Source organism: Elgaria multicarinata, chromosome 3 (assembly GCF_023053635.1).
Source record: "Elgaria multicarinata webbii isolate HBS135686 ecotype San Diego chromosome 3, rElgMul1.1.pri, whole genome shotgun sequence".
Taxonomy (NCBI): Eukaryota; Metazoa; Chordata; class Lepidosauria; order Squamata; family Anguidae; genus Elgaria; species Elgaria multicarinata.
In genome coordinates this window covers 157,457,562-157,482,518 of record NC_086173.1, presented here as the reverse complement: position 1 = coordinate 157,482,518, position 24,957 = coordinate 157,457,562, and the positions used below count along the sequence as shown (strand labels likewise).

The 24,957-nt window shown below is 48.9% G+C and overlaps 1 protein-coding gene across 1 annotated transcript; it reads right to left on the bottom strand.

Annotated features, from left to right (window-relative positions):
• Positions 1 to 5,304: 5,304 nt before the first annotated feature.
• On the bottom strand, positions 5,305 to 18,874 carry LOC134395619 (zinc finger protein 202-like). Its single transcript, XM_063121778.1, has 6 exons — positions 18,296 to 18,874; positions 14,853 to 14,979; positions 8,942 to 9,009; positions 8,177 to 8,303; positions 5,802 to 5,948; positions 5,305 to 5,453 (listed from the first exon to the last, which is right to left on the bottom strand). The coding sequence occupies exons 1-6, from the start codon at positions 18,827 to 18,829 to the stop codon at positions 5,305 to 5,307; spliced, it is 1,152 nt and encodes a 383-aa protein (XP_062977848.1). The 5' UTR covers positions 18,830 to 18,874.
• Between the last annotated feature and the right edge of the window lie 6,083 nt (positions 18,875 to 24,957).

Genomic DNA, 24,957 nt, shown 5'->3' with positions numbered 1-24,957 from the left:
CGCTTCCGACTCTTCGTGACTTCATGGACCAGCCCACGCCAGAGCTTTCTGTCGGCTGTCGCCACCCCTAGCTCCCCCAAGGTCAAGTCTGTCACCTCCAGAATATCATCCATCCATCTTAAGGCACCGTGGTTTAAGACTTCTTCTGAACAGGGCTGAAATGTACTATGTGTTTCTTGGCCAGTTACTTTCTCTCAGCCTAGCTTACGTCACAGGCCTGTTGTCAGATGCTTATCTGTAGGGCAATAACTGCAGACTCCAATGAATTTTGGCAACTATGGACTTGATCCCTTTCACAAATCATTGCCTCAATTAATGATTTCAAAGAAGGGAAGAATTGAAAAGACTTCAATGGGATTCTGCTCTTACCATGTGTTTTAGGGCTCCATCACACCTATTTCCCCCCTCTGGTTTACCTCCACGTTTTTTACCTCCGTTTCATAAGCGTTGCAAGCACTCCTCCCTTTCACGACCATCGCTATACCGGTGAACTCTTTTTTCACTTGTTTGCTCTCCTGCTATTGAGCCCGCCCCATCCTGCCCCTCCTTCTTCCCCTTCCAGTTCATTGGTTCTTGTCGTTGATGGACATTGTGATTGACAAGGCAGCCTTCCCCCCTTCCTCGTTGGAGCTCCTACGGGAATTAACCAAAATGCTTTCATTTGTGTAGTTTTTAAAGATAAAGTGATGAAACCTGGGACCTTGAGAGCTCTTAAGTAGAGCTTTTGGCATGCCAAGTTTGAATCCGATCGGTTCATCCCTTGATTTTTTAGGAATTATTTCCCCCCTTAAACCCTTTCCTTGATAGTCCACCAATGAGAAAGTCCACCTGATTACATTTGTGAAGGATCGATTTTCCTTTACTTTGATAATGCAAAGCTGTGCATACAAAACATATCTTAGCATTTTGTATGTATGTATTAAAATATTAATATACAAAGTAGCTTGTATATTAATATTGTATAATAAATTATACTTTCAAATAATTTACATACGTACATAGGCCCCTGTGGCAATATGTCAAGTTAATTTTACAGTAAGAATATATTTTTACTATATGTTATCCCTGTTGGATCCTGGAATGGATCCTGGATATGTTTCCAGGGATTTACTAATTGCTGAGGAGCTGGAGGAATCAGAAGACTCAGCAGAAAACTTAAAGGTCAACGTTGCACCTGGACATTGATGTCATGATTGAATAATTGGTGACTTGATTGTTTCAATTAAGGGATTGCAAGCAGTTGCATCATTGTACAGTTAGCCTATAAAAAGGATTGTATTCCCATGTACATGTATCACTCACTCACTCAGAAATGATCACTGTATCAGAGCTGTATTGACTGACCGTATGTAAGTATTTGTATTTGTGATTGCCATAACTAAATTATATTTTTATATGCCAGTAAAGGTTTGTTTAAACCTACTGAAAGTCTCAGTCTTAATCTGTGTCTGTGCTGATTTGCTGGAAACCGCTGCAAAACTCTGTTATAAGGTTATTGGCCAGAAGCCCAGTCTGGCAATAACTAAAATAAGGTTGTAAATATTAGACCAACATATTCCAATAATCCCTACCAGGTTTTACAATATGTAATTTAAATGTTTGCAGCCCCCTGAAGAAGACCTTGAAAAGATACAGGCCGAAAAGCGTCGGGCTCTTCAACTTACAAATCATAGAATCATAGAATAGCAGAGTTGGAAGGGGCCGACAAGGCCATCGAGTCCAACCCCTGCTCAATGCAGGAATCCACCCTAAAGCATCCCTGGCAGATAGTTGTCCAGCTGCCTCTTGAAGGCCTCTAATGTGGGAGAGCCCACCACCTTCCTAGGTCACTGATTCCATTGCCGTACTGCTCTAACAGTCAGGAAGTTTTTCCTGATGTCCAGCTGGAATCTGGCTTCCTTTAACTTGCGCCCGTTATTCCGTGTCCTGCACTCTGGGAGGATCGAGAAGAGATCCTGGCCCTCCTCTGTGTGACAACCTTTCAAGTATTTGAAGAGTGCTCTCATGTCTCCCCTAAATCTTCAGCATCCTGAGAATCTGTTTCTCCCTTCTTTTCACATGATTTGGGTGCTTTTCTCCGTTTTTGATTCTATCCTCATGTGGAGACCTGTTTATGTGGAGGCCAAATGAACCCCACCTGGCCCGTTCTACCATTTCTAGTATCACCACCTCCCCGGCTCCATCCCTGGAGGCAGCACCTTGGTGGACATGCAGGAATACAAGGGAAAGTCTGAAATTGATGGGAGTATGCCAGGCTAGAAAGCAGGGCCAAGCCTGTTGCACTGTGGTGTTCCTGGTACCTTTCGATGGCTGCGTCTTTTTTCGAGGGCATCTCATTTATTTATTTATTTATTTATTTACAATATTTATGTACTGCTCCCCATTCGGAATTTCAGAGTGGCGGACAAAATAAAATAGAATAAAACACATGAAATGTACATTTTTAAAAAGAAACAAAAGTGCAGAATAAACCATGGCTGGTCATTAAGGGAAGGCTTCCTGGTTAGAACAACAAGGTTTTCAGGAGGCGCCGGAAGGAATACGAAGTTGGTGCCTGCCTGACCTCCAGAGGCAGGGAATTCCATAGGAGGGGGGCCACCACACTGAAGGCTCTTCCCCTGGTGGACTCCAATCAGAGGATGGGTCTATGTGGAACCACCAGGAACATGCCCTCAGATGACCTCAGTGACCAGGCAAGTTGGTAGGGGAGAAGGCGCTCTCTCAGGTATCCTGGTCCCAAGTTGTTTAAGGCTTTGTACACAAGTACAAGAACCAGACACACTTTTGAAGAAGGAATGAAACCAGGAAAGAGAGAAGGAAAAGGGTATGCATTGGCAATTTACATGGAAGTTCATTGCCCCGACTCATGTTTCTTCCCTGGACACCAGATGGATGTACTAACAGTAGGACATATAATAACCAATCTCTAGGAGTAGCTTCGGGTATTGGGTGGTATAGAAATGCCAGTGTGGTGTAGTGGCTAAAGTGTCAGACTGGGAGTCGGGATAACCGGGTTCTAGACCCCACTTAGCCATGGAAACCCACTTGGTGACTTTGGGCCAGTCACAGACTCTCAGCACAACCCACCTCACAGGATTGTTGTTGTGAGGATAAAGTAGAGAGGAGGAGGAGGAGGATATGTACGCCGCCTTGGGTTCCTTGGAGGAAAAAAGGCGGGATATAAATGCAATTAATAAATAAGAAGTTTTGCTTAACTTTATTTAAATTAATAACAGCAAAACAGGAGGAATTGGTTTACTAGTCAACAGGGGTACATAGGAACAAACAGTACTGCTTCGGTGATTGAAACATAGCAACCAACCCCGATGAAGACGCTGTTGGTTAACTTAATGTAAAATAATAACCAGGGCCAGTGCCAGGCTTTTTTGCGCCCTAGGCAAGGTGAGCTGCTTTCACCCCCACCCCACCCCACCGTATCCCCACCCCCACTCCCACCCCAAGTAGGCGGAGACAGGTTACCTGTCCCTCGCCCGAAGTCCTCCTGGCTTGGTGGGACACTGCGGAGGGGTGGGCGGACAGCTCCAATTCTGTCCATTTGCTGCCCCACCCCCACCCCCAGCATCCCGGCTTGTCTTTGGCTGGGAGCCCCCAGCCAAAGCCAAGCCGGGAAGCTAGGGGACAGCAGTCAGACGGCTCCACGTTCTGACTTCCGGTGCGCGCTGGATGTCAGAACGTGGAGCCGCCCGCCCCCGCCCCCCCCCCAGTGTCCCAGGTTGGCTTCAGCTGCTGGGCGGGCGCCCAGCTGAAGCCAAGCCAGGGACGCTGGGGGGCGAGGCGGAAGGCTTCGGAATGGCGCGCCCGGAAGCTGCCTCTCACTCGGCCAGAGCGGCTCTGGGAGTGGGAGGGTGACTTACGAGCCGCTGTTTGGCGCCCCTTACCTTGGCGCTCTAGGCGGCCGCCTAACTGGCCTCTATGGAAGCGCCAGCCCTGATAATAACCAGCCGACAGAATACAGGGCTGCTGTACTGAGGTGAACGTAATAACCGGACCACACAATACAGTGTTGCTCGACTTCTTTGAGCCTGATTATCAAGGGAGGGAAAGGAGAGCTCCCCAACTTAACGGAGGGGACTGTAAGGCACACGAGGACGGACGGTGCGGGCGCTGCGCTTCACGCCACCCGCCCGAGGTGGGTAGTGCGGAGTCCCTTCCTTTCCAAGGAAGCGCCCCTCCTTGGAGTACAGGAGCATTTTGGGTGCAGCCAGCAACGGAGATGCAGGCACCGTGGTGGACGCTGCAAACGCTGCCGGACCCTCCTCCGGGCAGTCTATGGAGGTCTCGGCGTCTGAACCGTCTTCGAGGAGGGAGGCACTGCTGGAAATGGCCCCCCCCAGCCCTGCCTCAAGCGATGGCGGCGGCATGAGTGGGCTGGAGCAGAAGTCTTCTGCCCGAAGAGCGGTGCCAGCTTGTGTTCCCTCCACCCGCTCTGTATGGACACCGCTGCTATCTGGGCTGACGTGTCCCTCTGGACGGGGGCCGTGGCGTCGAGGTCGGTTCCGCTCTCGGCAGGAACCCGCTTTCCGACCTGCCCTTCCGGGATGGTTATCGGGACGGGACGTCGTCGTCGGGCGTCGCAAGCCCCGCTCCCTCTGCTGGCGGGGGCAGAGGCCGCTCGCCCCATGGCCAGACACAAGGGGGACAACCCCGTCCGCAAGGGTACGTAGAAGTGCAGTGAAGTCAAGCATGCTGTCCCTAAACACCCGGCTCCTCTCCTCGGCTCCGGCCCTCTCCTTGCGCCATTCTTGCCGCTCCCGCTCTCGCTCCTGCCGCTCCCGCTCCCGCTCCCGCTCTCGCTCCCGCTCTCCGTCTCTGTCCATAGCTGCCAGCTGGCTTCGGGCCACCGCCCACTGCTGCGTCATTCGCTCCTGGTCCCTCCTGGTCTGCTCCACCAACTGGACAAACAGCGCTTCGATGCGCTCCCCCCGCAGCGTCCCGATCTTGTGCTGGCCGCGGCGAGCAGCTCGGGGACGAGCTGCCATGGGATAACCAAGAGCAGGACCAACTGGGAAGAAGCGAGAGAACGCGGATCTCGGAACGGAAGCTTGTACGGTAGCGCGGCGCCCTGGCGGGTTCTCTGGCGCATGCGCCACTCCCCTTCCCCGTCCCCACCAGTCTTAGCGCTGGAGGTCCCGGGCAAGTGTTTGCTGGCTGCTTACCTACGTTCGCGCGTGGATCGCTGGGCCTTGGGCGGTCGTCAGCGGTTTGCCCTGAAGCACCTCCCGCACCTGAATCACAGGAAGAATCTGAATGAGCTGGGAGAGTAAGGAAAAGGATGCTACGCTGCTATGATCCGGGATAGGGCCGGGGACGCCACCTGCTGAGGCACTCACCAGCAGTGTTGTGCACGGCGTTTGGAGGAGGGCTGGGGTATTCCTTGGGCAGCCGCTGCTGCGTAGCAGGTGCTTCTGCAGGCAGGATTTCCTCGCTGAAGCCTGAGGGGATACACAGAAGGCACTGACCTTTATGCGTGGTGGTGTTTTGGAAAACCTCCTGGCCTGCGGTGAGCCGCGTGCCCGGGAAAGTGCTCTTATACACACACACACGCACTGTGCAATGTTGGCTGGTCCACAGAACAGGCGAGAGAGGGTCTGCCCCCACCCCCAGCAGTGCTCCTGTGCCTCTCTGGCTTGCCTCCCCCTCTCCAGCACATCTGCTTTCTCTGCCTCTCCCATGGCAGCGAGAGCCCACATGGGGGGCGGTGAATGGGGGGGGGGCGGGTCGAAGAAATGGGATGACCACGTGCTTGAGGGACAAACAAGCACCCACGAAACACCACCTACCCTCTCCTTCGTCCAGGTAGTCCTCAGCATTTACTGTTGAAAGCCCAGCCCTGAGGCCTTTGGGGTGACGCTCGCAACCCCACGGAGGATGCGACGGAGTGTGTCGAAGAAAGGGCGATGTCGTGTTTCTCAAAAACCTCCTGCCTTCTTGGGAGACAATAACGAGGCTCGCTAAGTAATCCACAGTGCTTTATTGAAGCAATAAACATCTCTTCCCACCTGAAGAGAGTCTAATCTCTTGGAAACTTCTTCCTAGGCAAAACTATGCAAACTAAGTGAGACAATTGTCCTTTCAAGGAGAACGGAAAGCCTTTCCCCAATACACGTTAACTTCAGAGAGACTAGTTCTGAGGCAACTTCTGACGTGATGCAAGACGGGCGGACTTTCTCTTGCCTTCCTTTCGCTCCGCCCCTTTTAGCTTGCAAACTTACTCTAAGATCGGCTAGCCTGTCGGTGCTCTCTCCTTCGGAAGAATGTTAGCTTCCCACTGACTGTGTATTATTTACCCTTGACAAGATAAGCTCTGGAGGGAGTTCACCACCACCTGGTGAAGAGCCCATGAGAGCTTTCTCCCCCACTGATACAGGCTAGCCTGTATCTGGCGCCAACTCCTCTACTTCAGAGTCTGATTCGGATCAATTACTTGAAACACCTTCTTCCAAACTAGGGAGAGCAGAGCCAGATATGACAGGCGAGTCACCCAGTTATTCCCAGAATGGGCATTGTGAGCCAACGCGTGCTCATATTCAAGCCGCGTGACCTTAGTCTTTGATCTACGCTCCAAGGCCCTGTGGTTGTGGCTGCACGCAGCCATCTCCCCGGCGAATCCATGTTCCTGTGGCTGCTCCTGAATCTTGCTTTAGCCCCAAATTTGCGGCACGTTGAGGGTCTCCTGGTGTCGTCAGGAGTCCCTGTGGCCTTTGCGGGGCATTACAAGCAACAAGAACTACAGAAGTCTCAGCCATGAGAGAACTGGAAAAAGGAGGACAAAGTGAGGGCACATGAGCGCAAGTCCGGTAGACTACCTCAGCGCACCTCTGCAAGCAAGATGGGGAAAGGGTCCAAATGGTGTGCCGGAGGATCATAGAATCATAGAATAGTAGAGTAAGAAGGGGCCTACAAGACCATCGAGTCCAACCCCCTGCTCAATGCAGGAATCCACCCTAAAGCATCCCTGACAGATGCTTGTCCAGCTGCCTCTTGAAGGCCTCTAGTGTGGGAGAAGAGCCCACAACCTCCCTAAGTAACTGATTCCATTGTCACACTGCTCTAACAGTCAGGATGTTTTTCCTGATGTCCAGCCGGAATCTGGCTTCCTTTAACTTGAGCCCGTTATTCCGTGTCCTGCACTCTGGGAGGATCGAGAAGAGATCCTGGCCCTCCTCTGTGTGACAACCTTTTAAGTATTTGAAGAGTGCTATCATGTCTCCCCTCCATCTTCTCTTTTCCAGGCTAAACATGCCCAGTTCTTTCAGTCTCTCTTCATAGGGCTTTGTTTCTAGAACCGTCCCTTCCCTCCCTTCATCAGCAGTAAATAGCGGGAGGTCAGAAATACCCAGGGATGGAATGGTGGTTTTATCACGCGGGCAGAACAATACTGCAGTTTTCCCGTCCTAAAATAACACAGGAAAGGAAGGGGAAGAGGCGAGATGACAGCAGCGCAAGCACAATGTCATGCTCCTGGTGGTTCCACATAGACCCATCCTCCGACTGGAGTCCACCAGGGGAAGAGCCTTCAGCGTGGTGGCCCCCCTCCTGTGGAATTCCCTGCCTCTGGAGGTCAGCCAACTTTGTATTCCTTTCGTCGCCTCCTGAAAACGTCATTATTCCAAAAAGGCTTTCCTTAATGACCAGCCACGGTTTACTGGACATTTTGCATCTTTTAAAATCTATTTTAAAGTGCTTTATTCTGTTTTTATTGTATTTTATCTTGTACACCGCTCCGAACTTTTCAATGGGGAGCGGTATATGAAAATGATAAATAAATAAATAAATAAATGTCACGTGAAGATCGCGGGGCTAAATGATAAACAAAGAAGTGCAAAAGCATGAAAAACCGCCCTTCTGAGGACACTCTTAATTTGTTTTTTTCTTAATGTGTTTTTTTAAATGTTTGTATTATGTTTGAGACTTGTGCTTTTAAGCTGCTGTAATAAAACAGCGTATAAGCATTTGAGGATTTTAATATAACTTAATGTAACTTATTATCTTCTTGAACACTGCCTTCTGAGAACTGCATCCTAAAAAGCAGCCCCAAAATGCTAAATAAATGAATAATATAGAAGAGCCAACAAAAATGGCAATATTATCTTCCTCATCATGATTCAGTTTGGAACCCGATACGATCATTAAGCAGGCAAACAAGGAGCCTTACCGAGAGAGGCCACGATCCCCCGGTTCTCCTCCATGACCTGCCTGTGCAGGGCTCTCTGGTCAGGATCCAGCAGGGCCCACTCCTCCTCCGTGAAGCACACGGCAACCTCCTCAAAAGACACCAGACCCTGGATGGAAAGAGAAAAAGTTTCCTTCTCAAGGATAACATAAACTGGGCATTATACTGCAGGATTGAAACTTGCTTTCTGTGCAAACCAGTTGCTGGAGGAAAAAAAAGCAAGAAATGTCTATGGTCTTCCTGTCCAGCTTACGGGCTTCCTGGTGGGCCACTGTTAGAAACAGGATGCTGGACTAGATGGTCCTTTGTTTCAATCCAGCAGGGCTCTCCATATGCTCTTAGCTTTACCGAAGGAAAAGAGGGACAGAGGAGGGCCAGGATCTCTTCTCGATCCTTCCAGAGTGCAGGACACGGAATAACAGGCTCAAGTTAAAGGAAGCCAGATTCCAGCTGGACATCAGGAAAAACTTCCTGACTGTTAGAGCACTACGACAATGGAACTAATGACCTAGGGAGGTTGTGGACTCTCCCACACTAGAGGCCTTCAAGAGGCAGCTGGACAAGCATCTGTCAGGGATGCTTTAGGGTGGATTCCTGCATTGAGCAGGGGGTTGGACTTGATGGCCTTGTAGGCCCCTTCCAACTCCACGATTCTATGATTCTATGTGTCCTGGCCCTGCGAGGCGAGCAGGGGATGGAGGCACCCAAGTTCCTCCCTGCTATGTTCCCAGTGATCCTTCCACCTACCTGCTCCGGCTCCACTCCATCACAAAGAAGAGATGGCTGAGTACCTATTGTCAGCGTCATTCTATCCCCTGCAAGAGACAAAGGTGATGGGAGGGCCGTAGCTCATGCCAGTCTCAGAGATTGAGATAACCATCCTAAACGCCTTGGAGGTAAACTCCGTGCACGTTCTGATATAGTTGTGGCTTGGATGAAGGCTAACAAACTGAGGCAAAATCCTGTTAAGACAGAGACCTTCTGGGTTGGTGGTCCACAGGACCGGGAATTGGGGTGTTTGCCTGTTCTGGATGGGGTTACACTCTCTCTGAAGGAGCAGGTCCGTAGTTTGGGGGTGCTCCTGGACCCATCTTTGTCACTGGAGACCCAGGCGGCCTCGGTGGCCCGGAGCGCCCATTACCAACTTTGAGCGGTATGCCAGCTACGCCCATTCCTGAATAGGGATACCCTAACCATGGTCATTCCATAACCTTACTTTAATGCGCCCTATGTGGGGCTACCCATGTGTGTGGTTTGGAAGCTGCAGCTTGTGGAGAACGCAGCAGCTGAGGTGCTCACGGGGACGCCTAGCTCTGCCCACATAAAACCTGTGTTAAAAGAACTGCACTGGCTGCCTGTGTACATAACCTTTTACCAAGCCATGTACAAGGGAGGTAGCAGCAGCCAGGCACCTCTCCATCGGGCCTGGGTCCAGCTCCAGCTGAGAGCCCCCTCCCTCCTGCTGTCAACTGTCTCTGCAGAGGCCACCAGTGAGGGAGGAAGCAGCAGCCAGGCACCTCTCCACCGTGCCTGGGTCCAGCTCCAGCTGAGAGCCCCCTCCCTCCTGCTACCAACTGTCTCTGCAGAGGCCTCCAGTGAGGGAGGAAGCAGCAGCCTGGCACCTCTCCACTGTGCCTGGGTCCAGCTCCAGCTGAGAGCCCCCTCCCTCCTGCCACCAACTGTCTCTGCAGAGGCCACCAGTGAGGGAGGAAGCAGCAGCCAGGCACCTCTCCACCGTGCCTGGGTCCAGCTCCAGCTGAGAGCCCCCTCCCTCCTGCTACCAACTGTCTCTGCAGAGGCCTCCAGTGAGGGAGGAAGCAGCAGCCAGGCGCCTCTCCACTGTGCCTGGGTCCAGCTCCAGCTGAGAGCCCCCTCCCTCCTGCTGCCAACTGTCTCTGCAGAGGCCTCCAGTGAGGGAGGAAGCAGCAGCCAGGCGCCTGTCCACCGTGCCTGGGTCCAGCTCCAGCTGAGAGCCCCCTCCCTCCTGCTGCCAACTGTCTCTGCAGAGGCCTCCAGTGAGGGAGGAAGCAGCAGCCAGGCGCCTCTCCACCGTGCCTGGGTCCAGCTCCAGCTGAGAGCCCCCTCCCTCCTGCTGCCAACTGTCACTGCAGAGGCCTCCAGTGAGGGAGGAAGCAGCAGCCAGGCGCCTCTCCACTGTGCCTGGGTCCAGCTCCAGCTGAGAGCCCCCTCCCTCCTGCTGCCAACTGTCACTGCAGAGGCCTCCAGTGAGGGAGGAAGCAGCAGCCAGGCGCCTCTCCACCGTGCCTGGGTCCAGCTCCAGCTGAGAGCCCCCTCCCTCCTGCTACCAACTGTCTCTGCAGAGGCCTCCAGTGAGGGAGGAAGCAGCAGCCAGGCGCCTCTCCACTGTGCCTGGGTCCAGCTCCAGCTGAGAGCCCCCTCCCTCCTGCTGCCAACTGTCTCTGCAGAGGCCACCAGTGAGGGAGGAAGCAGCAGCCAGGCACCTCTCCACCGTGCCTGGGTCCAGCTCCAGCTGAGAGCCCCCTCCCTCCTGCTACCAACTGTCTCTGCAGAGGCCTCCAGTGAGGGAGGAAGCAGCAGCCTGGCACCTCTCCACTGTGCCTGGGTCCAGCTCCAGCTGAGAGCCCCCTCCCTCCTGCCACCAACTGTCTCTGCAGAGGCCACCAGTGAGGGAGGAAGCAGCAGCCAGGCACCTCTCCACCGTGCCTGGGTCCAGCTCCAGCTGAGAGCCCCCTCCCTCCTGCTACCAACTGTCTCTGCAGAGGCCTCCAGTGAGGGAGGAAGCAGCAGCCAGGCGCCTCTCCACTGTGCCTGGGTCCAGCTCCAGCTGAGAGCCCCCTCCCTCCTGCTGCCAACTGTCTCTGCAGAGGCCTCCAGTGAGGGAGGAAGCAGCAGCCAGGCGCCTGTCCACCGTGCCTGGGTCCAGCTCCAGCTGAGAGCCCCCTCCCTCCTGCTGCCAACTGTCTCTGCAGAGGCCTCCAGTGAGGGAGGAAGCAGCAGCCAGGCGCCTCTCCACCGTGCCTGGGTCCAGCTCCAGCTGAGAGCCCCCTCCCTCCTGCTGCCAACTGTCACTGCAGAGGCCTCCAGTGAGGGAGGAAGCAGCAGCCAGGCGCCTCTCCACTGTGCCTGGGTCCAGCTCCAGCTGAGAGCCCCCTCCCTCCTGCTGCCAACTGTCACTGCAGAGGCCTCCAGTGAGGGAGGAAGCAGCAGCCAGGCGCCTCTCCACCGTGCCTGGGTCCAGCTCCAGCTGAGAGCCCCCTCCCTCCTGCTGCCAACTGTCTCTGCAGAGGCCTCCAGTGAGGGAGGAAGCAGCAGCCAGGCGCCTCTCCACCGTGCCTGGGTCCAGCTCCAGCTGAGAGCCCCCTCCCTCCTGCTGCCAACTGTCACTGCAGAGGCCTCCAGTGAGGGAGGAAGCAGCAGCCAGGCGCCTCTCCACCGTGCCTGGGTCCAGCTCCAGCTGAGAGCCCCCTCCCTCCTGCTACCAACTGTCTCTGCAGAGGCCTCCAGTGAGGGAGGAAGCAGCAGCCAGGCGCCTCTCCACCGTGCCTGGGTCCAGCTCCAGCTGAGAGCCCCCTCCCTCCTGCTACCAACTGTCTCTGCAGAGGCCTCCAGTGAGGGAGGAAGCAGCAGCCAGGCGCCTCTCCACCGTGCCTGGGTCCAGCTCCAGCTGAGAGCCCCCTCCCTCCTGCTACCAACTGTCTCTGCAGAGGCCTCCAGTGAGGGAGGAAGCAGCAGCCAGGCGCCTCTCCACTGTGCCTGGGTCCAGCTCCAGCTGAGAGCCCCCTCCCTCCTGCTGCCAACTGTCACTGCAGAGGCCTCCAGTGAGGGAGGAAGCAGCAGCCAGGCGCCTCTCCACCGTGCCTGGGTCCAGCTCCAGCTGAGAGCCCCCTCCCTCCTGCTACCAACTGTCTCTGCAGAGGCCTCCAGTGAGGGAGGAAGCAGCAGCCAGGCGCCTCTCCACCGTGCCTGGGTCCAGCTCCAGCTGAGAGCCCCCTCCCTCCTGCTACCAACTGTCTCTGCAGAGGCCTCCAGTGAGGGAGGAAGCAGCAGCCAGGCGCCTCTCCACTGTGCCTGGGTCCAGCTCCAGCTGAGAGCCCCCTCCCTCCTGCTACCAACTGTCTCTGCAGAGGCCTCCAGTGAGGGAGGAAGCAGCAGCCAGGCGCCTCTCCACTGTGCCTGGGTCCAGCTCCAGCTGAGAGCCCCCTCCCTCCTGCTACCAACTGTCTCTGCAGAGGCCTCCAGTGAGGGAGGAAGCAGCAGCCAGGCGCCTCTCCACTGTGCCTGGGTCCAGCTCCAGCTGAGAGCCCCCTCCCTCCTGCTACCAACTGTCTCTGCAGAGGCCTCCAGTGAGGGAGGAAGCAGCAGCCAGGCGCCTCTCCACCGTGCCTGGGTCCAGCTCCAGCTGAGAGCCCCCTCCCTCCTGCTACCAACTGTCTCTGCAGAGGCCTCCAGTGAGGGAGGAAGCAGCAGCCAGGCGCCTCTCCACTGTGCCTGGGTCCAGCTCCAGCTGAGAGCCCCCTCCCTCCTGCTACCAACTGTCTCTGCAGAGGCCTCCAGTGAGGGAGGAAGCAGCAGCCAGGCGCCTCTCCACTGTGCCTGGGTCCAGCTCCAGCTGAGAGCCCCCTCCCTCCTGCTGCCAACTGTCTCTGCAGAGGCCTCCAGTGAGGGAGGAAGCAGCAGCCAGGCGCCTCTCCACCGTGCCTGGGTCCAGCTCCAGCTGAGAGCCCCCTCCCTCCTGCTGCCAACTGTCTCTGCAGAGGCCTCCAGTGAGGGAGGAAGCAGCAGCCAGGCGCCTCTCCACCATGCCTGGGTCCAGCTCCAGCTGAGAGCCCCCTCCCTCCTGCTGCCAACTGTCACTGCAGAGGCCTCCAGTGAGGGAGGAAGCAGCAGCCAGGCACCTCTCCACCGTGCCTGGGTCCAGCTCCAGCTGAGAGCCCCCTCCCTCCTGCTGCCAACTGTCTCTGCAGAGGCCTCCAGTGAGGGAGGAAGCAGCAGCCAGGCGCCTCTCCACTGTGCCTGGGTCCAGCTCCAGCTGAGAGCCCCCTCCCTCCTGCTACCAACTGTCTCTGCAGAGGCCTCCAGTGAGGGAGGAAGCAGCAGCCAGGCACCTCTCCACCGTGCCTGGGTCCAGCTCCAGCTGAGAGCCCCCTCCCTCCTGCTACCAACTGTCTCTGCAGAGGCCTCCAGTGAGGGAGGAAGCAGCAGCCAGGCGCCTCTCCACCGTGCCTGGGTCCAGCTCCAGCTGAGAGCCCCCTCCCTCCTGCTGTCACCTGTAACTGCTGAACTTTGCAACTAAGATTGAAGTGCCTGAGTTTGTTTTCCTTTCCCCCCTCCTCCCCCCCCTCCCAATCCCCTTTCCTTTTGTGTCATGTCTTTTGGATTGTAAGCCTGTGGGCAGGGACTGTCAAGAAATACTTTTGTAAGCCGCCGTGAGAGCCTTTTTTGGCTGAATGGCGGCATAAAAATCCTTAAATAATAAATAAATAAATAAATCATCTTATAAAGCCCGAAACAACTTGGGACCAGGATACCTAGCCTTCCCTTACACACACCCAGACAACATTTACGATCGTCAGAGAAGGCCCTGCTCGTCATTCCCATAGGGACGGAATGTCGCCATTTTAGAATGTTTTTAGGGTGTTTTAATCATGTATACTATGTTTTTAATCAGTTTTTATGTGTTTTATATTCACTGTTGTTCCTCGCCTCGATCCAAGTGGAGAGGCAGGTAAGAAATAAATTATTATTATTATTATTAGAACCGCAACGCCGGGCCTTCTCTGTAGTGGCCCCTACCCTCTGGAAAACCCTCCCTCATGCAGTTCAGGAGGTGGAAAACACCTCCTGAAAACATACCTTGTTAGACAAGCTTTCCCTGGACTACAACTCATCCTGGTTTTAAATGAAAGTCTTAAAAGTTTTAAATCTTGTCTTTTTGTATATATGATTTTAATTGTAAACTGCCCAGAGAGCAGTATAAATATGTAATAAATGAATAAATAAATTTGTATATAATAGGACTGTCTTCCCAGTCAAATGCATAGAATTGCAACTCGTATTCTTTCAGATGTGAATGGTTTCAATTTTTGTGAACCACCCAGGGAGCTTCGGCTATTGGGCGGTATAAAAATGCAATAAATAAATAAATAAGTCAAAGTACATCTGGGCATTACAAGAAGTCTGATCTTTAATTTGCATGTTGAGAAGTCAGATTTCCTCATTTGGGCTCATGACTACCAATTAAACTGTTGCTTTCTATGTTTAAAACCTCCAAATGTTTATTTCATTTTATTTATTGATTACATTTCTATAACGCCCCATAGCCAAAGCTCTCTGGGCAGTTTCACAAAAGATGAAAATATTGCACATTAAAAATCACGACACAAATTTTAAAAACATAAAAACAGACACTATACAAAGATAATATCTATTTAAAAACAACTTTTGAGTTCTCAGGCAATGATAGATCTGGGGTCGATTAAAACTCAACATATGCATTTAAATGCCTGGGAGAAGAGAATGTTGGAAATCAAAGCTACTTTTGAATTGTGGAAAAGGCTGGAGACAAGCTTCTTACCCCACAAATGATACAGGGGAAATAAAAGCAGCCCAGGGATCTCTTCCATACTCCGGAGAGAAAGACCAGGTTTAATTACACCCATCCCAAATGAATCCTTACCCTGCAAGCAGAAATGTCCGTCAACCTCCTGCTTGATCTCTGCTTGCGGGGGGTTCTGCCCGGTGTCTGGTGGAGCCCTTTCTGCTGCAGGGAAATCAGGTCCCACTTCTGCAAACTCTGTCTTTACCTGAAGCAGCAATCAGGATCCAAGACATGGAGCAAGAGGAAGGATTAAAAAAAGAATGAGGGAGTCAAAAAATATATGGGACATTATCTTGTAATACTTATTCCCTGATATATATCTCAAATGATTACACTTAATTTGAATAATCTATTAATAAGATATCTTAAGACTTAGACAGATGGATATCGTCATAGCTGAGCTGGGAGTGGAGGATAAGGTAAAAACACATATGGTTAATGCTGTAGCTTGGATTGTTTGTGTTCTATGCATAATTCCTTTATCTGTACCTGGCAAATATTTTCAGAAAACCAACGCTTTGTTTTGTAAATTTTTGGTGGGTGTAATGTCTAGCCCTATTTCCCCTGTTTTGGGAGACGATGTTTCCGGTAATCAATCAGAATCAGATTCAGAACTAGAAAACGCAGCGCCAGGCACCAGCCAGCCTGTACCAGTGGGGGAGGAAGCTCTCACGGGCGATTCCCCAGCTGGGAGTCTCCAGAGCTTATCTCCTCAAAGCCAAATCCTACACTCAGGGGGAAGTGAGCTTTCTTCTGGAGGTGAGCATCCCAACAAGCTAGCTAATGCTACAGTCCGCCGGAAGCTCAAATGCACAGAGCGGAAGGAAGGCATGAGAAAATCAGTTTGATTGCGCCAGAACCTGCCTCCACACCAGGCACTCTGAAGTTACAGGTGTTTGATAAGTGGCTTCCTATTCTTCTTGAACGGACAATTGCCTTGCTTAGTTGGCATAGTTTTGCCTACGGGGACCTTTCCAAGAGGTTAGACTCTGTTCAGGTAGAAGAGACGTTTGTTGCTTAATAAAAGCTTTGTGGATTACTTAGCAAGTCTCATCATTTGCCTCCCATCGAAAGCAGGAGTGTTCTGAAAAACACGACAGTGGGTTTCTATCTGCCAGGTTTATCTTCCAATTAAAGAAGGTTGACTTGGATTTCCGGATGTTGCTTTATATCATCCAGCTCATTTGTTGATTCATACTGAATTTTGGTCTTTCCTGTGTACATAGGATCCTCTTCATAGAATCATAGAATAGCAGAGTTGGAAGGGGCCTACAAGGCCATCGAGTCCAACCCCCTGCTCAATGCAGGAATCCACCCTAAAGCATCCCTGACAGATGGTTGTCCAGCTGCCTCTTGAAGGCCTCTAGTGTGGGAGAGCCCACAACCTCCCTAGGTAACGGATTCCATTGTCGCACTGCTCTAACAGTCAGGAAGTTTTTCCTGATGTCCAGCTGGAATCTGGCTTTCTTTAACTTGAGTCCATTATTCCGTGTCCTGCACTGTGGGAGGATCGAGAAGAGATCCTGGCCCTCCTCTGTGTGACAACCTTTTAAGTATTTGAAGAGTGCTATCATGTCTCCCCTCAATCTTCTCTTCTCCAGGCTAAACATGCCCAGTTCTTTCAGTTTTGTAATATTTTTTCTCTGGTTCCTCTAAATGGATGGCATTGGGTTCTAGGCATACAAGAATACTTCCTAAGGTTAAGAGAGAGATGTGGAGTATAATGTCATGTCAATTCCAATTTGGATCCCTTTTCTCATGCTAATTTGTCTCTATGGGGTAATCCAGAACTAAAAATAACGTGGCCATTATTGTTATCTTTATTGGCCATTGTGTTATCTGTCATGTATTAATGGTGTGGACAATATTTACACACGAATACTGTTATCTTCCATGTAAAACCATTAGAGTACCACAGTCTATTTAGACAGAATTAATTATGATCACTTCTATATTCCACAAGCGATGTGTTGAATTGCGGAGCTAACTGGGCGTTGTATTCATGCAGTAACATAATTATTTACTATCAATGGTATGAATATATAGTATTATCCTTATCTAGTATCACATGTGTAAGCAAATACATTAGTTCTGTAATTTATTTCTCATGGTCCTTGTTTGTTTAGGTTATTCAGCAATCCAGAACTAAACATTAAAAATAAAATAATTTTTCTGGCACACAAGGAAAGATGATTTTTAATTTGGAGCGACTGGTGGATACCAATGATGTGTCCTTGTTGGTTTTCATCCTGCGTGCTAAATGTGATTTGCCAGTTATGGCTGAATGGCAGTAACTTGCTACTCCAGAATTTGTTAGCATCTAGGTTTTGCCCGGCTGCTTTTATAACAGAGCCTCCATCATCATTGGAAGCGCGTACTGAGGCTGGTCAGCCAAAGTGTCCCACAATCCATGTCTATGAATACTTGTTATTGGTGAATAAATATGACATACCGAGTTTTTAAGTAGCAATGGGATAGGGAACTGGATGTCACATTTTGCTTATTGAATGGATTGCTGCTTTGGTGTCCATATGTGTAAAATCTATGGATCTTAGGCTGATTTTACTCAGCAAAAACATTTGTTTCATGTCTACTGGACATCACATCATCTCTATAATAAGGGATTGTATATAATTCGGCTAACTGTTGGCAGTGTAATGCAGCTAATGTCTCTTTAAAACGTATGCTTTGGAAATGTCCAGTAGTTGCTTGTTTGGGGGAGAAGGCTGTTATAGGGATAAATTTTGTACTGGAACAGTCTTTAACATTTGCTGATGTACAAGCCCTTTTGAATTATTTACCTGCTTCACAGAAATTAACAAAAGGTCAGCATCAATGGGTTCTCTGCACCCTTTTGGTAGCTAAAAGACTTATATTACCACACTAGAAGCAATGCAATGGACTGAGGATCTTACAATACTTTCAATATTTGAACTCTTGGTAAATGCACATCACTTTTGAACAGATGCTTATCTGGATAATTGATCTGCTGTTGTGCCTCCATTTGGGATGGAGGACACAGAACAGTTCAGCCTGAGAGTGTTTGAGGAGGGGCCCAGCACATGAGCAAGCAGAACAGTCTGACCCAGCTGGCCTCACTCATCCATCAGCCTTGGCATAAAGCAAACCTCGAGCTCAGTTCAGGAGCTGGAAGCAATTCTTATTTCTGCTTATCCATAGCAGTAGCATTCCCGCCAGCTCCTGGACACAGCTTGGACTATTCTTGAACCCGGAATGACTTCAACTATTCTTCAGCATGTCCCAAGACCTCATTTTGTTTTCCTTGGCTTCAGACAGAGACCTCTGGTTTATTGATTTTGGACTGTTTAATGACCCACTCTAGTTGTGGCTTATCTCACAACTCCCATGATTTATGACATCTGCTTTTGTTGAAGGTTATATATAATTGCTAGAAAGTTGTTTTTCCATATATATGCATTTCATATTCAAATCCATTTATCTATATATTTTTAAAAAGTCAGAAAACAAAATTCCTGCCCCCTTGTATGCAATGCTCTCACCTGCTGCTGCTGTTGCTGCCTCTGGTCCTCTGCCTGGCTCAGGAGGAAGCCTTCTGCCAGGGCCACTGCCTGGGAACTGGTCTCCGCTCCGCATTCCCTCACCCAGTTCGCCATCTTCGCTGGCAGGATGGTCAGGAACTGCTCCAGGATCACCAGGTCCAGGATTTGGTTTTTCGTGTGTCGCTCCGGCTTCAGCCACCGACGGGAAAGATCGTGAAGCTGGTTGCAAACTTCTCGGGGCCCCTCAGCCTCCTGGTAGCGGAACTGCCTGAAATGCTGGAGCTGGACGTCTGAGCTGACCGTGTCATCAACGTGGACCTTCTGCACTATTATTTCCCAGAATTCCCCACTGCTCTCGGTCTTAATGGCATCAAGGTCTCTATGTGATTCGGGGCCGGCTGAGTTTTGATCGGCCATCTTTGGTTCGTGTCCCAAGGAAGCCTCCAAGTGGGCCAAAGAAACTCTTCCCGCTTCTGTATCAGGAAAACGTGTGTTGTATGAGGCAGTGCTACTAAGGCTCTGAAAAGGCAGCATATGGTCTTGTTAATGGATTTTTATACTGTCAGGACAAGACTTAAGCCCAGAAGGAAAGGCTTAACAGTATCCAGGTCCCAGAAGGTAAGGCTTAACAGTATCCAGGTCTCTTTGCATTTCAGGGCAAGCTGAGTTTGGCCACGTTTGATCCGTTTGGCCACGTTTGATCCGTGTCCCCGAAAATCTCCAACGGGCCCAGAGGACCTCTTCTCTCTTGTGTACCTGGGTAAAGATTGGCAAAGATTGGCTCACGAAGCAGCACTCCTAAAGCTCTCTTAAAGCAGGACATTGCTGACTTAAAGAACTATTATGCTGTCAGGGCAAGTAGAAATGTGTCCCCAAAGGAATGGCAGACAAATACCAGGAGTGAAAGAGAAAATGGAGACCTGGGAAGGATCCTCTGCCTTGGACACCCAGACCAAAGTCACTTGCATGACAGTCAGGAATGATCTCCCCGTTCGCCTGGCGCCAACGCTGTCATCTTTCCGCCGCCAGGTCAAGACTTTTCTCTTCTCCCAGGCAGTTAACTACATATGCTGAGCTTTTAACTGACCCCAGAATAGTTTGTTTTAAATGGATATTGTTGTTTTTATGCTTTTGATGGTTGAAATTTTTATATTTGTTTTTAATGTTCACTGTTTTTAACTGTTGTAAACCACCCAGAGTACTTCGGCTATGGGGCAGTATATAAATGTAATAAATAAATAAATAAATAAATATAAAAATAAGAATCAGTTGTGAGAGGGCTGTGGTGGCCCTCTAACTGACGAGGCCCTCTTGGTGTTGACATTGTCATCTTTTCGGCGCCAGGTCAAGACTTTTCTTTTCTCCCAGGCATTTAGCAATATGTAATGAGTAGGGTGACCCTATGAAAAGGAGGACAGGGCTCCTGTATCTTTAACAGTTGCATAGAAAAGGGAATTTCAGCAGGTGTCATTTGTATATATGGAGAACCTGGTGAAATTCCCTTTTCATCACAACAGTTAAAGCTGCAGGAGCTATACTTGAGTGAGGGTATAAAAGAGGGCAGGGCACCTGCAGCTTTAACCAGAAGGTTCGACCATATAACATCTGCTCTGGTCCGCTTGCACTGGCTGCCTGTATGTTTCCAAGCCCAATTCAAGGTGCTGGTTTTGACCTATAAAGGCTTACACGGCTTGGGACCACAATACCTGATGGAACGTCTCTCCCGAAATGAACCTACCCGTACACTGCACTCAACATCTAAGGTCCTCCTCCAGGTGCCTACTCTGAGAGAGGCTCGGAGTGTGGCAACGAGGGACAGGGCCTTTTCGGTGGTGGCCCCCGGACTGTGGAACTATCTCCCTGATGAGGCTTGCCTGGCGCCAATGCTGCTATCTTTCCGGAGCCAGGTTAAGACTTTCCTCTTTGCCCAGGCATATGGCAGCACATCTTAATCACCCACATGTTTAGTTTTTTAACAGTTTTTAATGCTTTATGTGTGTATGTTCTGTGTTTTAAAATTTTAAATTTTGTATACTTGTTTTTATCGCAATTTTAGAATTTCTGTAAACTGCCCAGAGAGCTCTGGCTATTTATTATAAGTGTAATAAATAAATAAATAAACTGTTGTGATGAAGAGGGAATTACATTACTGCTTTAAAGCGCTTTATAACTGCTTTGACAACTGTATATGGAGTGCGTCTTGGGCCACAACAGTTTTCAAAACTGTTATAAAGCACTTTAAAGCGCTTTAAAGCAGTAGTGTAGATCCTGCCCAGGTTCTCCATATATACACTGACACCTGCTGAAATTCCCTTTTCAATACAACTGTTAAAGATAGAGGAGCCCTGTCCTCCTTTTCATATGGACACCCTAGTAATGAGCCTGGGTCTATGTGATTTTTTGGCTCATTGTTTCTAAAGTTGATATAGTGGTTTTAAACGTATGTGAATTTTGTATGCTTTTGTGGTTTTTAATTTTTGTATATTGTTTTTAAATGTTTTGTCTTATGTGAACCGCCCAGAGAGCTTCGGCTATGGAGCAGTATATAAATGCTAATAATAATAATAATAATAATAATAATAATAATAATAATAATAATGTCTTCTGGGAGGGACCGCCTCGGTGGGGCACCTTGTCTCCCTCCACCCACGTTTTCGTTTATCCATCCAGCAAAGAACGAGGAGAGCGTCTCAGCCACAGGCGACCCACGTTTGTGTGTGGGGGGGGGGGGAGTGTTTAAGCATTGCCGAATTAATGGGGGAATGGTTTTAGTAAATTGACTCAGCGTTGGAGATCACTTTAAAATCGACACCCCCCCTCCCCATTTGCTAAACCAACGGGGGGCCACCAGGTCTCCTGAATGGGGGACGGGGAGAAGCAAGAGTCCTGATATTGTGGGCGGAACTTCAAGTGGATCAGCTAAACAGGTCACCTCCCTATGGGGTGAAATCGGAGAGGGGCCCCCGTCTACATACTGGGGAATTGCATTGGGGCATCTCCCACTTCCACCCCCGGGTCTTTCTGCCCCCTCCTCTGTCTCCTGCCCTCCCTGCCCCACCGCCTCCCCTTCATGGAGGTGGTGGTTTCTCACTTGATTCCACCTAGGAAGCATCGACGCTACATCTGGATGCAGCTCTAAGTCCTCTCTCCTCTGGATGGAGAAGGCGGGACAAGGAGGGCCTTTGCGGGCCGGGGAGGTGCATTTCCTGTGGAGGACCTTCCCCAAATCACCTTCCTCTCTAGGAATGGAAGTCATTTCTTTAACCCTTAAGAGGCTAAGTTGCAAGATCCTTTCTCTGCATCTCTCCTTGCATTGCACCACAATGGATTTGGGGTTCCTGCACTGCGGTGCCAGACTATTTTGCGCCCTAAGCCAGGGCCGGGCAAAGCTGGTAATAGGCCTGGGCCAGATGGGAAATGTAGGCCCCATTTCAAACAGCTCATTAAGTATTTTTTAATCAGTTCTAAATACATATGAACTAGAACGATTGATTTAAAAAAAGGTAATGGCAAGCACTTTTATTCAAGATGTATATATAAGACATCACTTCTTCACATTCAGAAATGCTTTATGTGCTTTTCTTTGGGAAAATTCATAATCAACAACAGAAAAATTAAGCGACTTTGCCTAGGGGTAGGCCCCCTCAAAACCACTGTCCCCCCCTGCCCAAGGCAAGGCGAACTACTTGCACACACACACACACCCAAAAATTGCCAAATTCGATTCAGCTGTTCAAGAAGAGTTTCTGAACTATATTTTCCTTTTATGTTTTTCTTAAAACAGCTAATTTGTATAAAACTGTGACCCTAGTTTTATACAAATTAGTTGCCTAGTTGGCCTAATGGTAGCGCCGGCCCTGCCTCTCGGGTGCTGCTGGCAACAATTTCTCTTCTGGACTAGATCTATACTACTTCTTTATAGCATTATTGAAGTGCACTGAAAACTGTTTTGGGCACATGACACATTCCATACACTGCTCTCATCTGTTATTTCCTGCTTTTTATTCCACATTATTCAAAATACGGCAAGAAATGCCTTTGTGTATCCTACAAGATATAAATGCACTTGATAGGCTGGAGCGTTGTGCTGCAACAGAATGAAATTTAATAGGGATAAATTTATTTATTACATTTCTATACTGCCCAATAGCCGAAGCTCTCTGGGCAGTTCACAAAGATGTGAATGCCAAGTTCTACACCCAAGACAAAGAAACCAAAGGCACAGTTTACACCAACTCTAAAAATCACTTCACTGGCTGCTAATTAGTTTCCAGGCGAAGTACAAAGTGTTAATTATTACCTTTAAAGCCCTACACGGTTTGGGTCCAGGTTACCTGTGGGATCGCCTTCTCCCATACAATCCGCCCTGCACACTCAGGTCCTATGGGGAGAACTTTATTCAGTCAGCCAAAACTAGGTTGTCAACTATTGCCCAGAGGACCTTTTCTTCTGCCACTTCCAGACTGTGGAATGGCCTGCTGGGAGAGATTCGCCAACTTAACAGTCTTTCTGAATTTAAAAAAGCTATAAAGATGGATCTCTTCCAGCAGGCCTACTCAGTCAAATGTTAAGATGTCTGGCTGTTATTTTAATAATGTATTAGTTTTATGTTTTTAATCAGTTTTATGTATTTTATAGTATTTTTGTATTTGATGTTGTTCCCTGCCTCAATCCAGATGGAGTGGCAAGTAATAAATAAACAAATTATTATTATTAATCTGAAATTGAAGTAAAAAGGATAAATGGGTCAATTGTAATGATTTTAACCTGTTGTACCTATTCCACATTTGATCACCCTGGTTTGGCAGTTGTAGAGCTTCAAAGAGCCTGTTCAGACAACATGCGAAACATGTGTTTAAGCATTCTGAGCTAAACATTATGGCTGAGAATGTTGTGTGAACCATGACTTATGTGTCATGTGAAACATTCCTAACCACGGTGGCTACATAACCACAGTTTAAACATGCTCAGTAACCATTTCCTGCAAAAGGGTTAGTAGCCTAACCATGGCTTAGTGTGTTGTCTGAACAGGCCCAATGAGATCTCTGAAGCCAAGGGTCACATTAGTTTCAGAGGTGTCAATGTTGAGGCTTAAAATGGAAGATTATTTTTATGCTTGCTCTTTCCGTTAATGAAGAACTGTCTCGGTTTTGTTAATTGCACATTATTAAGAAAAAAACCCTTATTTCTTCTTAATCTTTTTACAACAATTATAACAACAAAGTTTATTAAGTAAATTTGAAATACACATAATTGAGAAACTCCGCCCTACCCCATATTCTGGGACTATATATGGTCTTACGGTATAAGTGAAAATATTATCTATATAAATTTGTTGTCTAGTGTAAAATGTGGCTGGATTGTAAATTAATCTCGTTCCACACAATGGCCCTGTTCAGAAGACAAGAACAGACAATGCTGAAAAGCACACAACTGTACACAAGTAGGTCAAACTACGTGGTATCACACATCTGTTAGTATTTTTACGTAGTCATAGGTGAATACAAAGTAGAATAATTGAATAAACAAGTTGTTTTTCTACAGGCATCCAGTGTAAATCTTGTTTCATTTCTCGCAAAACTTAGTCAGAAAAACAATTTCATTATCGTCGTAAAGAGATATTCCGCGGGAGTATGAGTTTGCAGACTTAAAATAGTCCTCCCCTATTTTTTTTAATTACAGCCCTCCAAAACGGTTAAAGCCATGGTTTAAGATGTCTTCTGAACAGGGCATATAAGTATTTCGATGGTTTCTCCCACATATGAATAATAATAATAATTATTATTATTATTTACATTTATATACCGCCCCATAGCCAAAGCTCTCTGGGCGGTTTACAAAAGTTAAAAACAGTCAACATTAAAAACAAATATACAAAATTAAAAAATATAAAAAGCATAAAATAAAAACAAAAACAGACAATATCCATATTAGATGAGAAGATCAGATTAAATTTTTCTCACATTCGAAGCAGTTTTCCTCTTTCTCTCCTGTGTGAACCCTTTGATGAAAAGTGAGGGTTCCCTTATGCCTGAAGTTCTTTCCACACTCCAGACAATAATATGGTTTCTCCCCTGTGTGAGTTCTTTGATGATAAGTAAGAGTTCCCTTCACACTGAATCTTTTTTCACACACTGAGCATTGATATGGTTTCTCCCCTGAGTGAAATCTTTGATGAGAAGTGAGATGTGACCTCTGGCTGAAGCTCTTTCCACACTCCAAACAATGATATGGTTTCTCCCCTGAGTGAAATCTTTGATGACAAGTGAGATGTATTCTCTGAATGAAGCTCTTTCCACACTCCAAACAATGATATGGTTTCTCCCCTGTGTGAGTTCTTTGATGGGAAGTGAGAGATTTCTTATGCCTGAAGCTCTTTTCACACTCCAAACATTGATATGGTTTCTCCCCTGTGTGGGTTCTTTGATGAGAAGTAAGTGTTCCCTTATGACTGAAGCTCTTTTCGCACACAAAGCATTTATATGGTTTTTCCCCTGTGTGTGTTCTTTGATGAGAAATTAGAGTTTTCTTCCGACTGAAGCTCTTTCCACACTCCAAACAATGATATGGTTTCTCCCTCGTGTGAGTTCTTTGATGAGAATCGAGATGTTTCTTCTGACTGAAGCTCTTTCCACACTCCAAACAATGATATGGTTTCTCCC

What these genes read in the sequence shown, in the direction of transcription:
- LOC134395619 (XM_063121778.1), bottom strand. Translation starts at nt 18,829, where the DNA reads ATGCTGCCTTTTCAGAGCCTTAGTAGCACTGCCTCATACAACACACGT. An exon ending in GGCAGCAACAGCAGCAGCAG is followed by an intron (nt 14,980 to 18,295) that starts GTGAGAGCATTG and finishes TTGCTGCTTCAG; the next exon opens with GTAAAGACAGAGTTTGCAGA. An exon ending in ATGGAGTGGAGCCGGAGCAG is followed by an intron (nt 8,304 to 8,941) that starts GTAGGTGGAAGG and finishes CTTTCCATCCAG; the next exon opens with GGTCTGGTGTCTTTTGAGGA.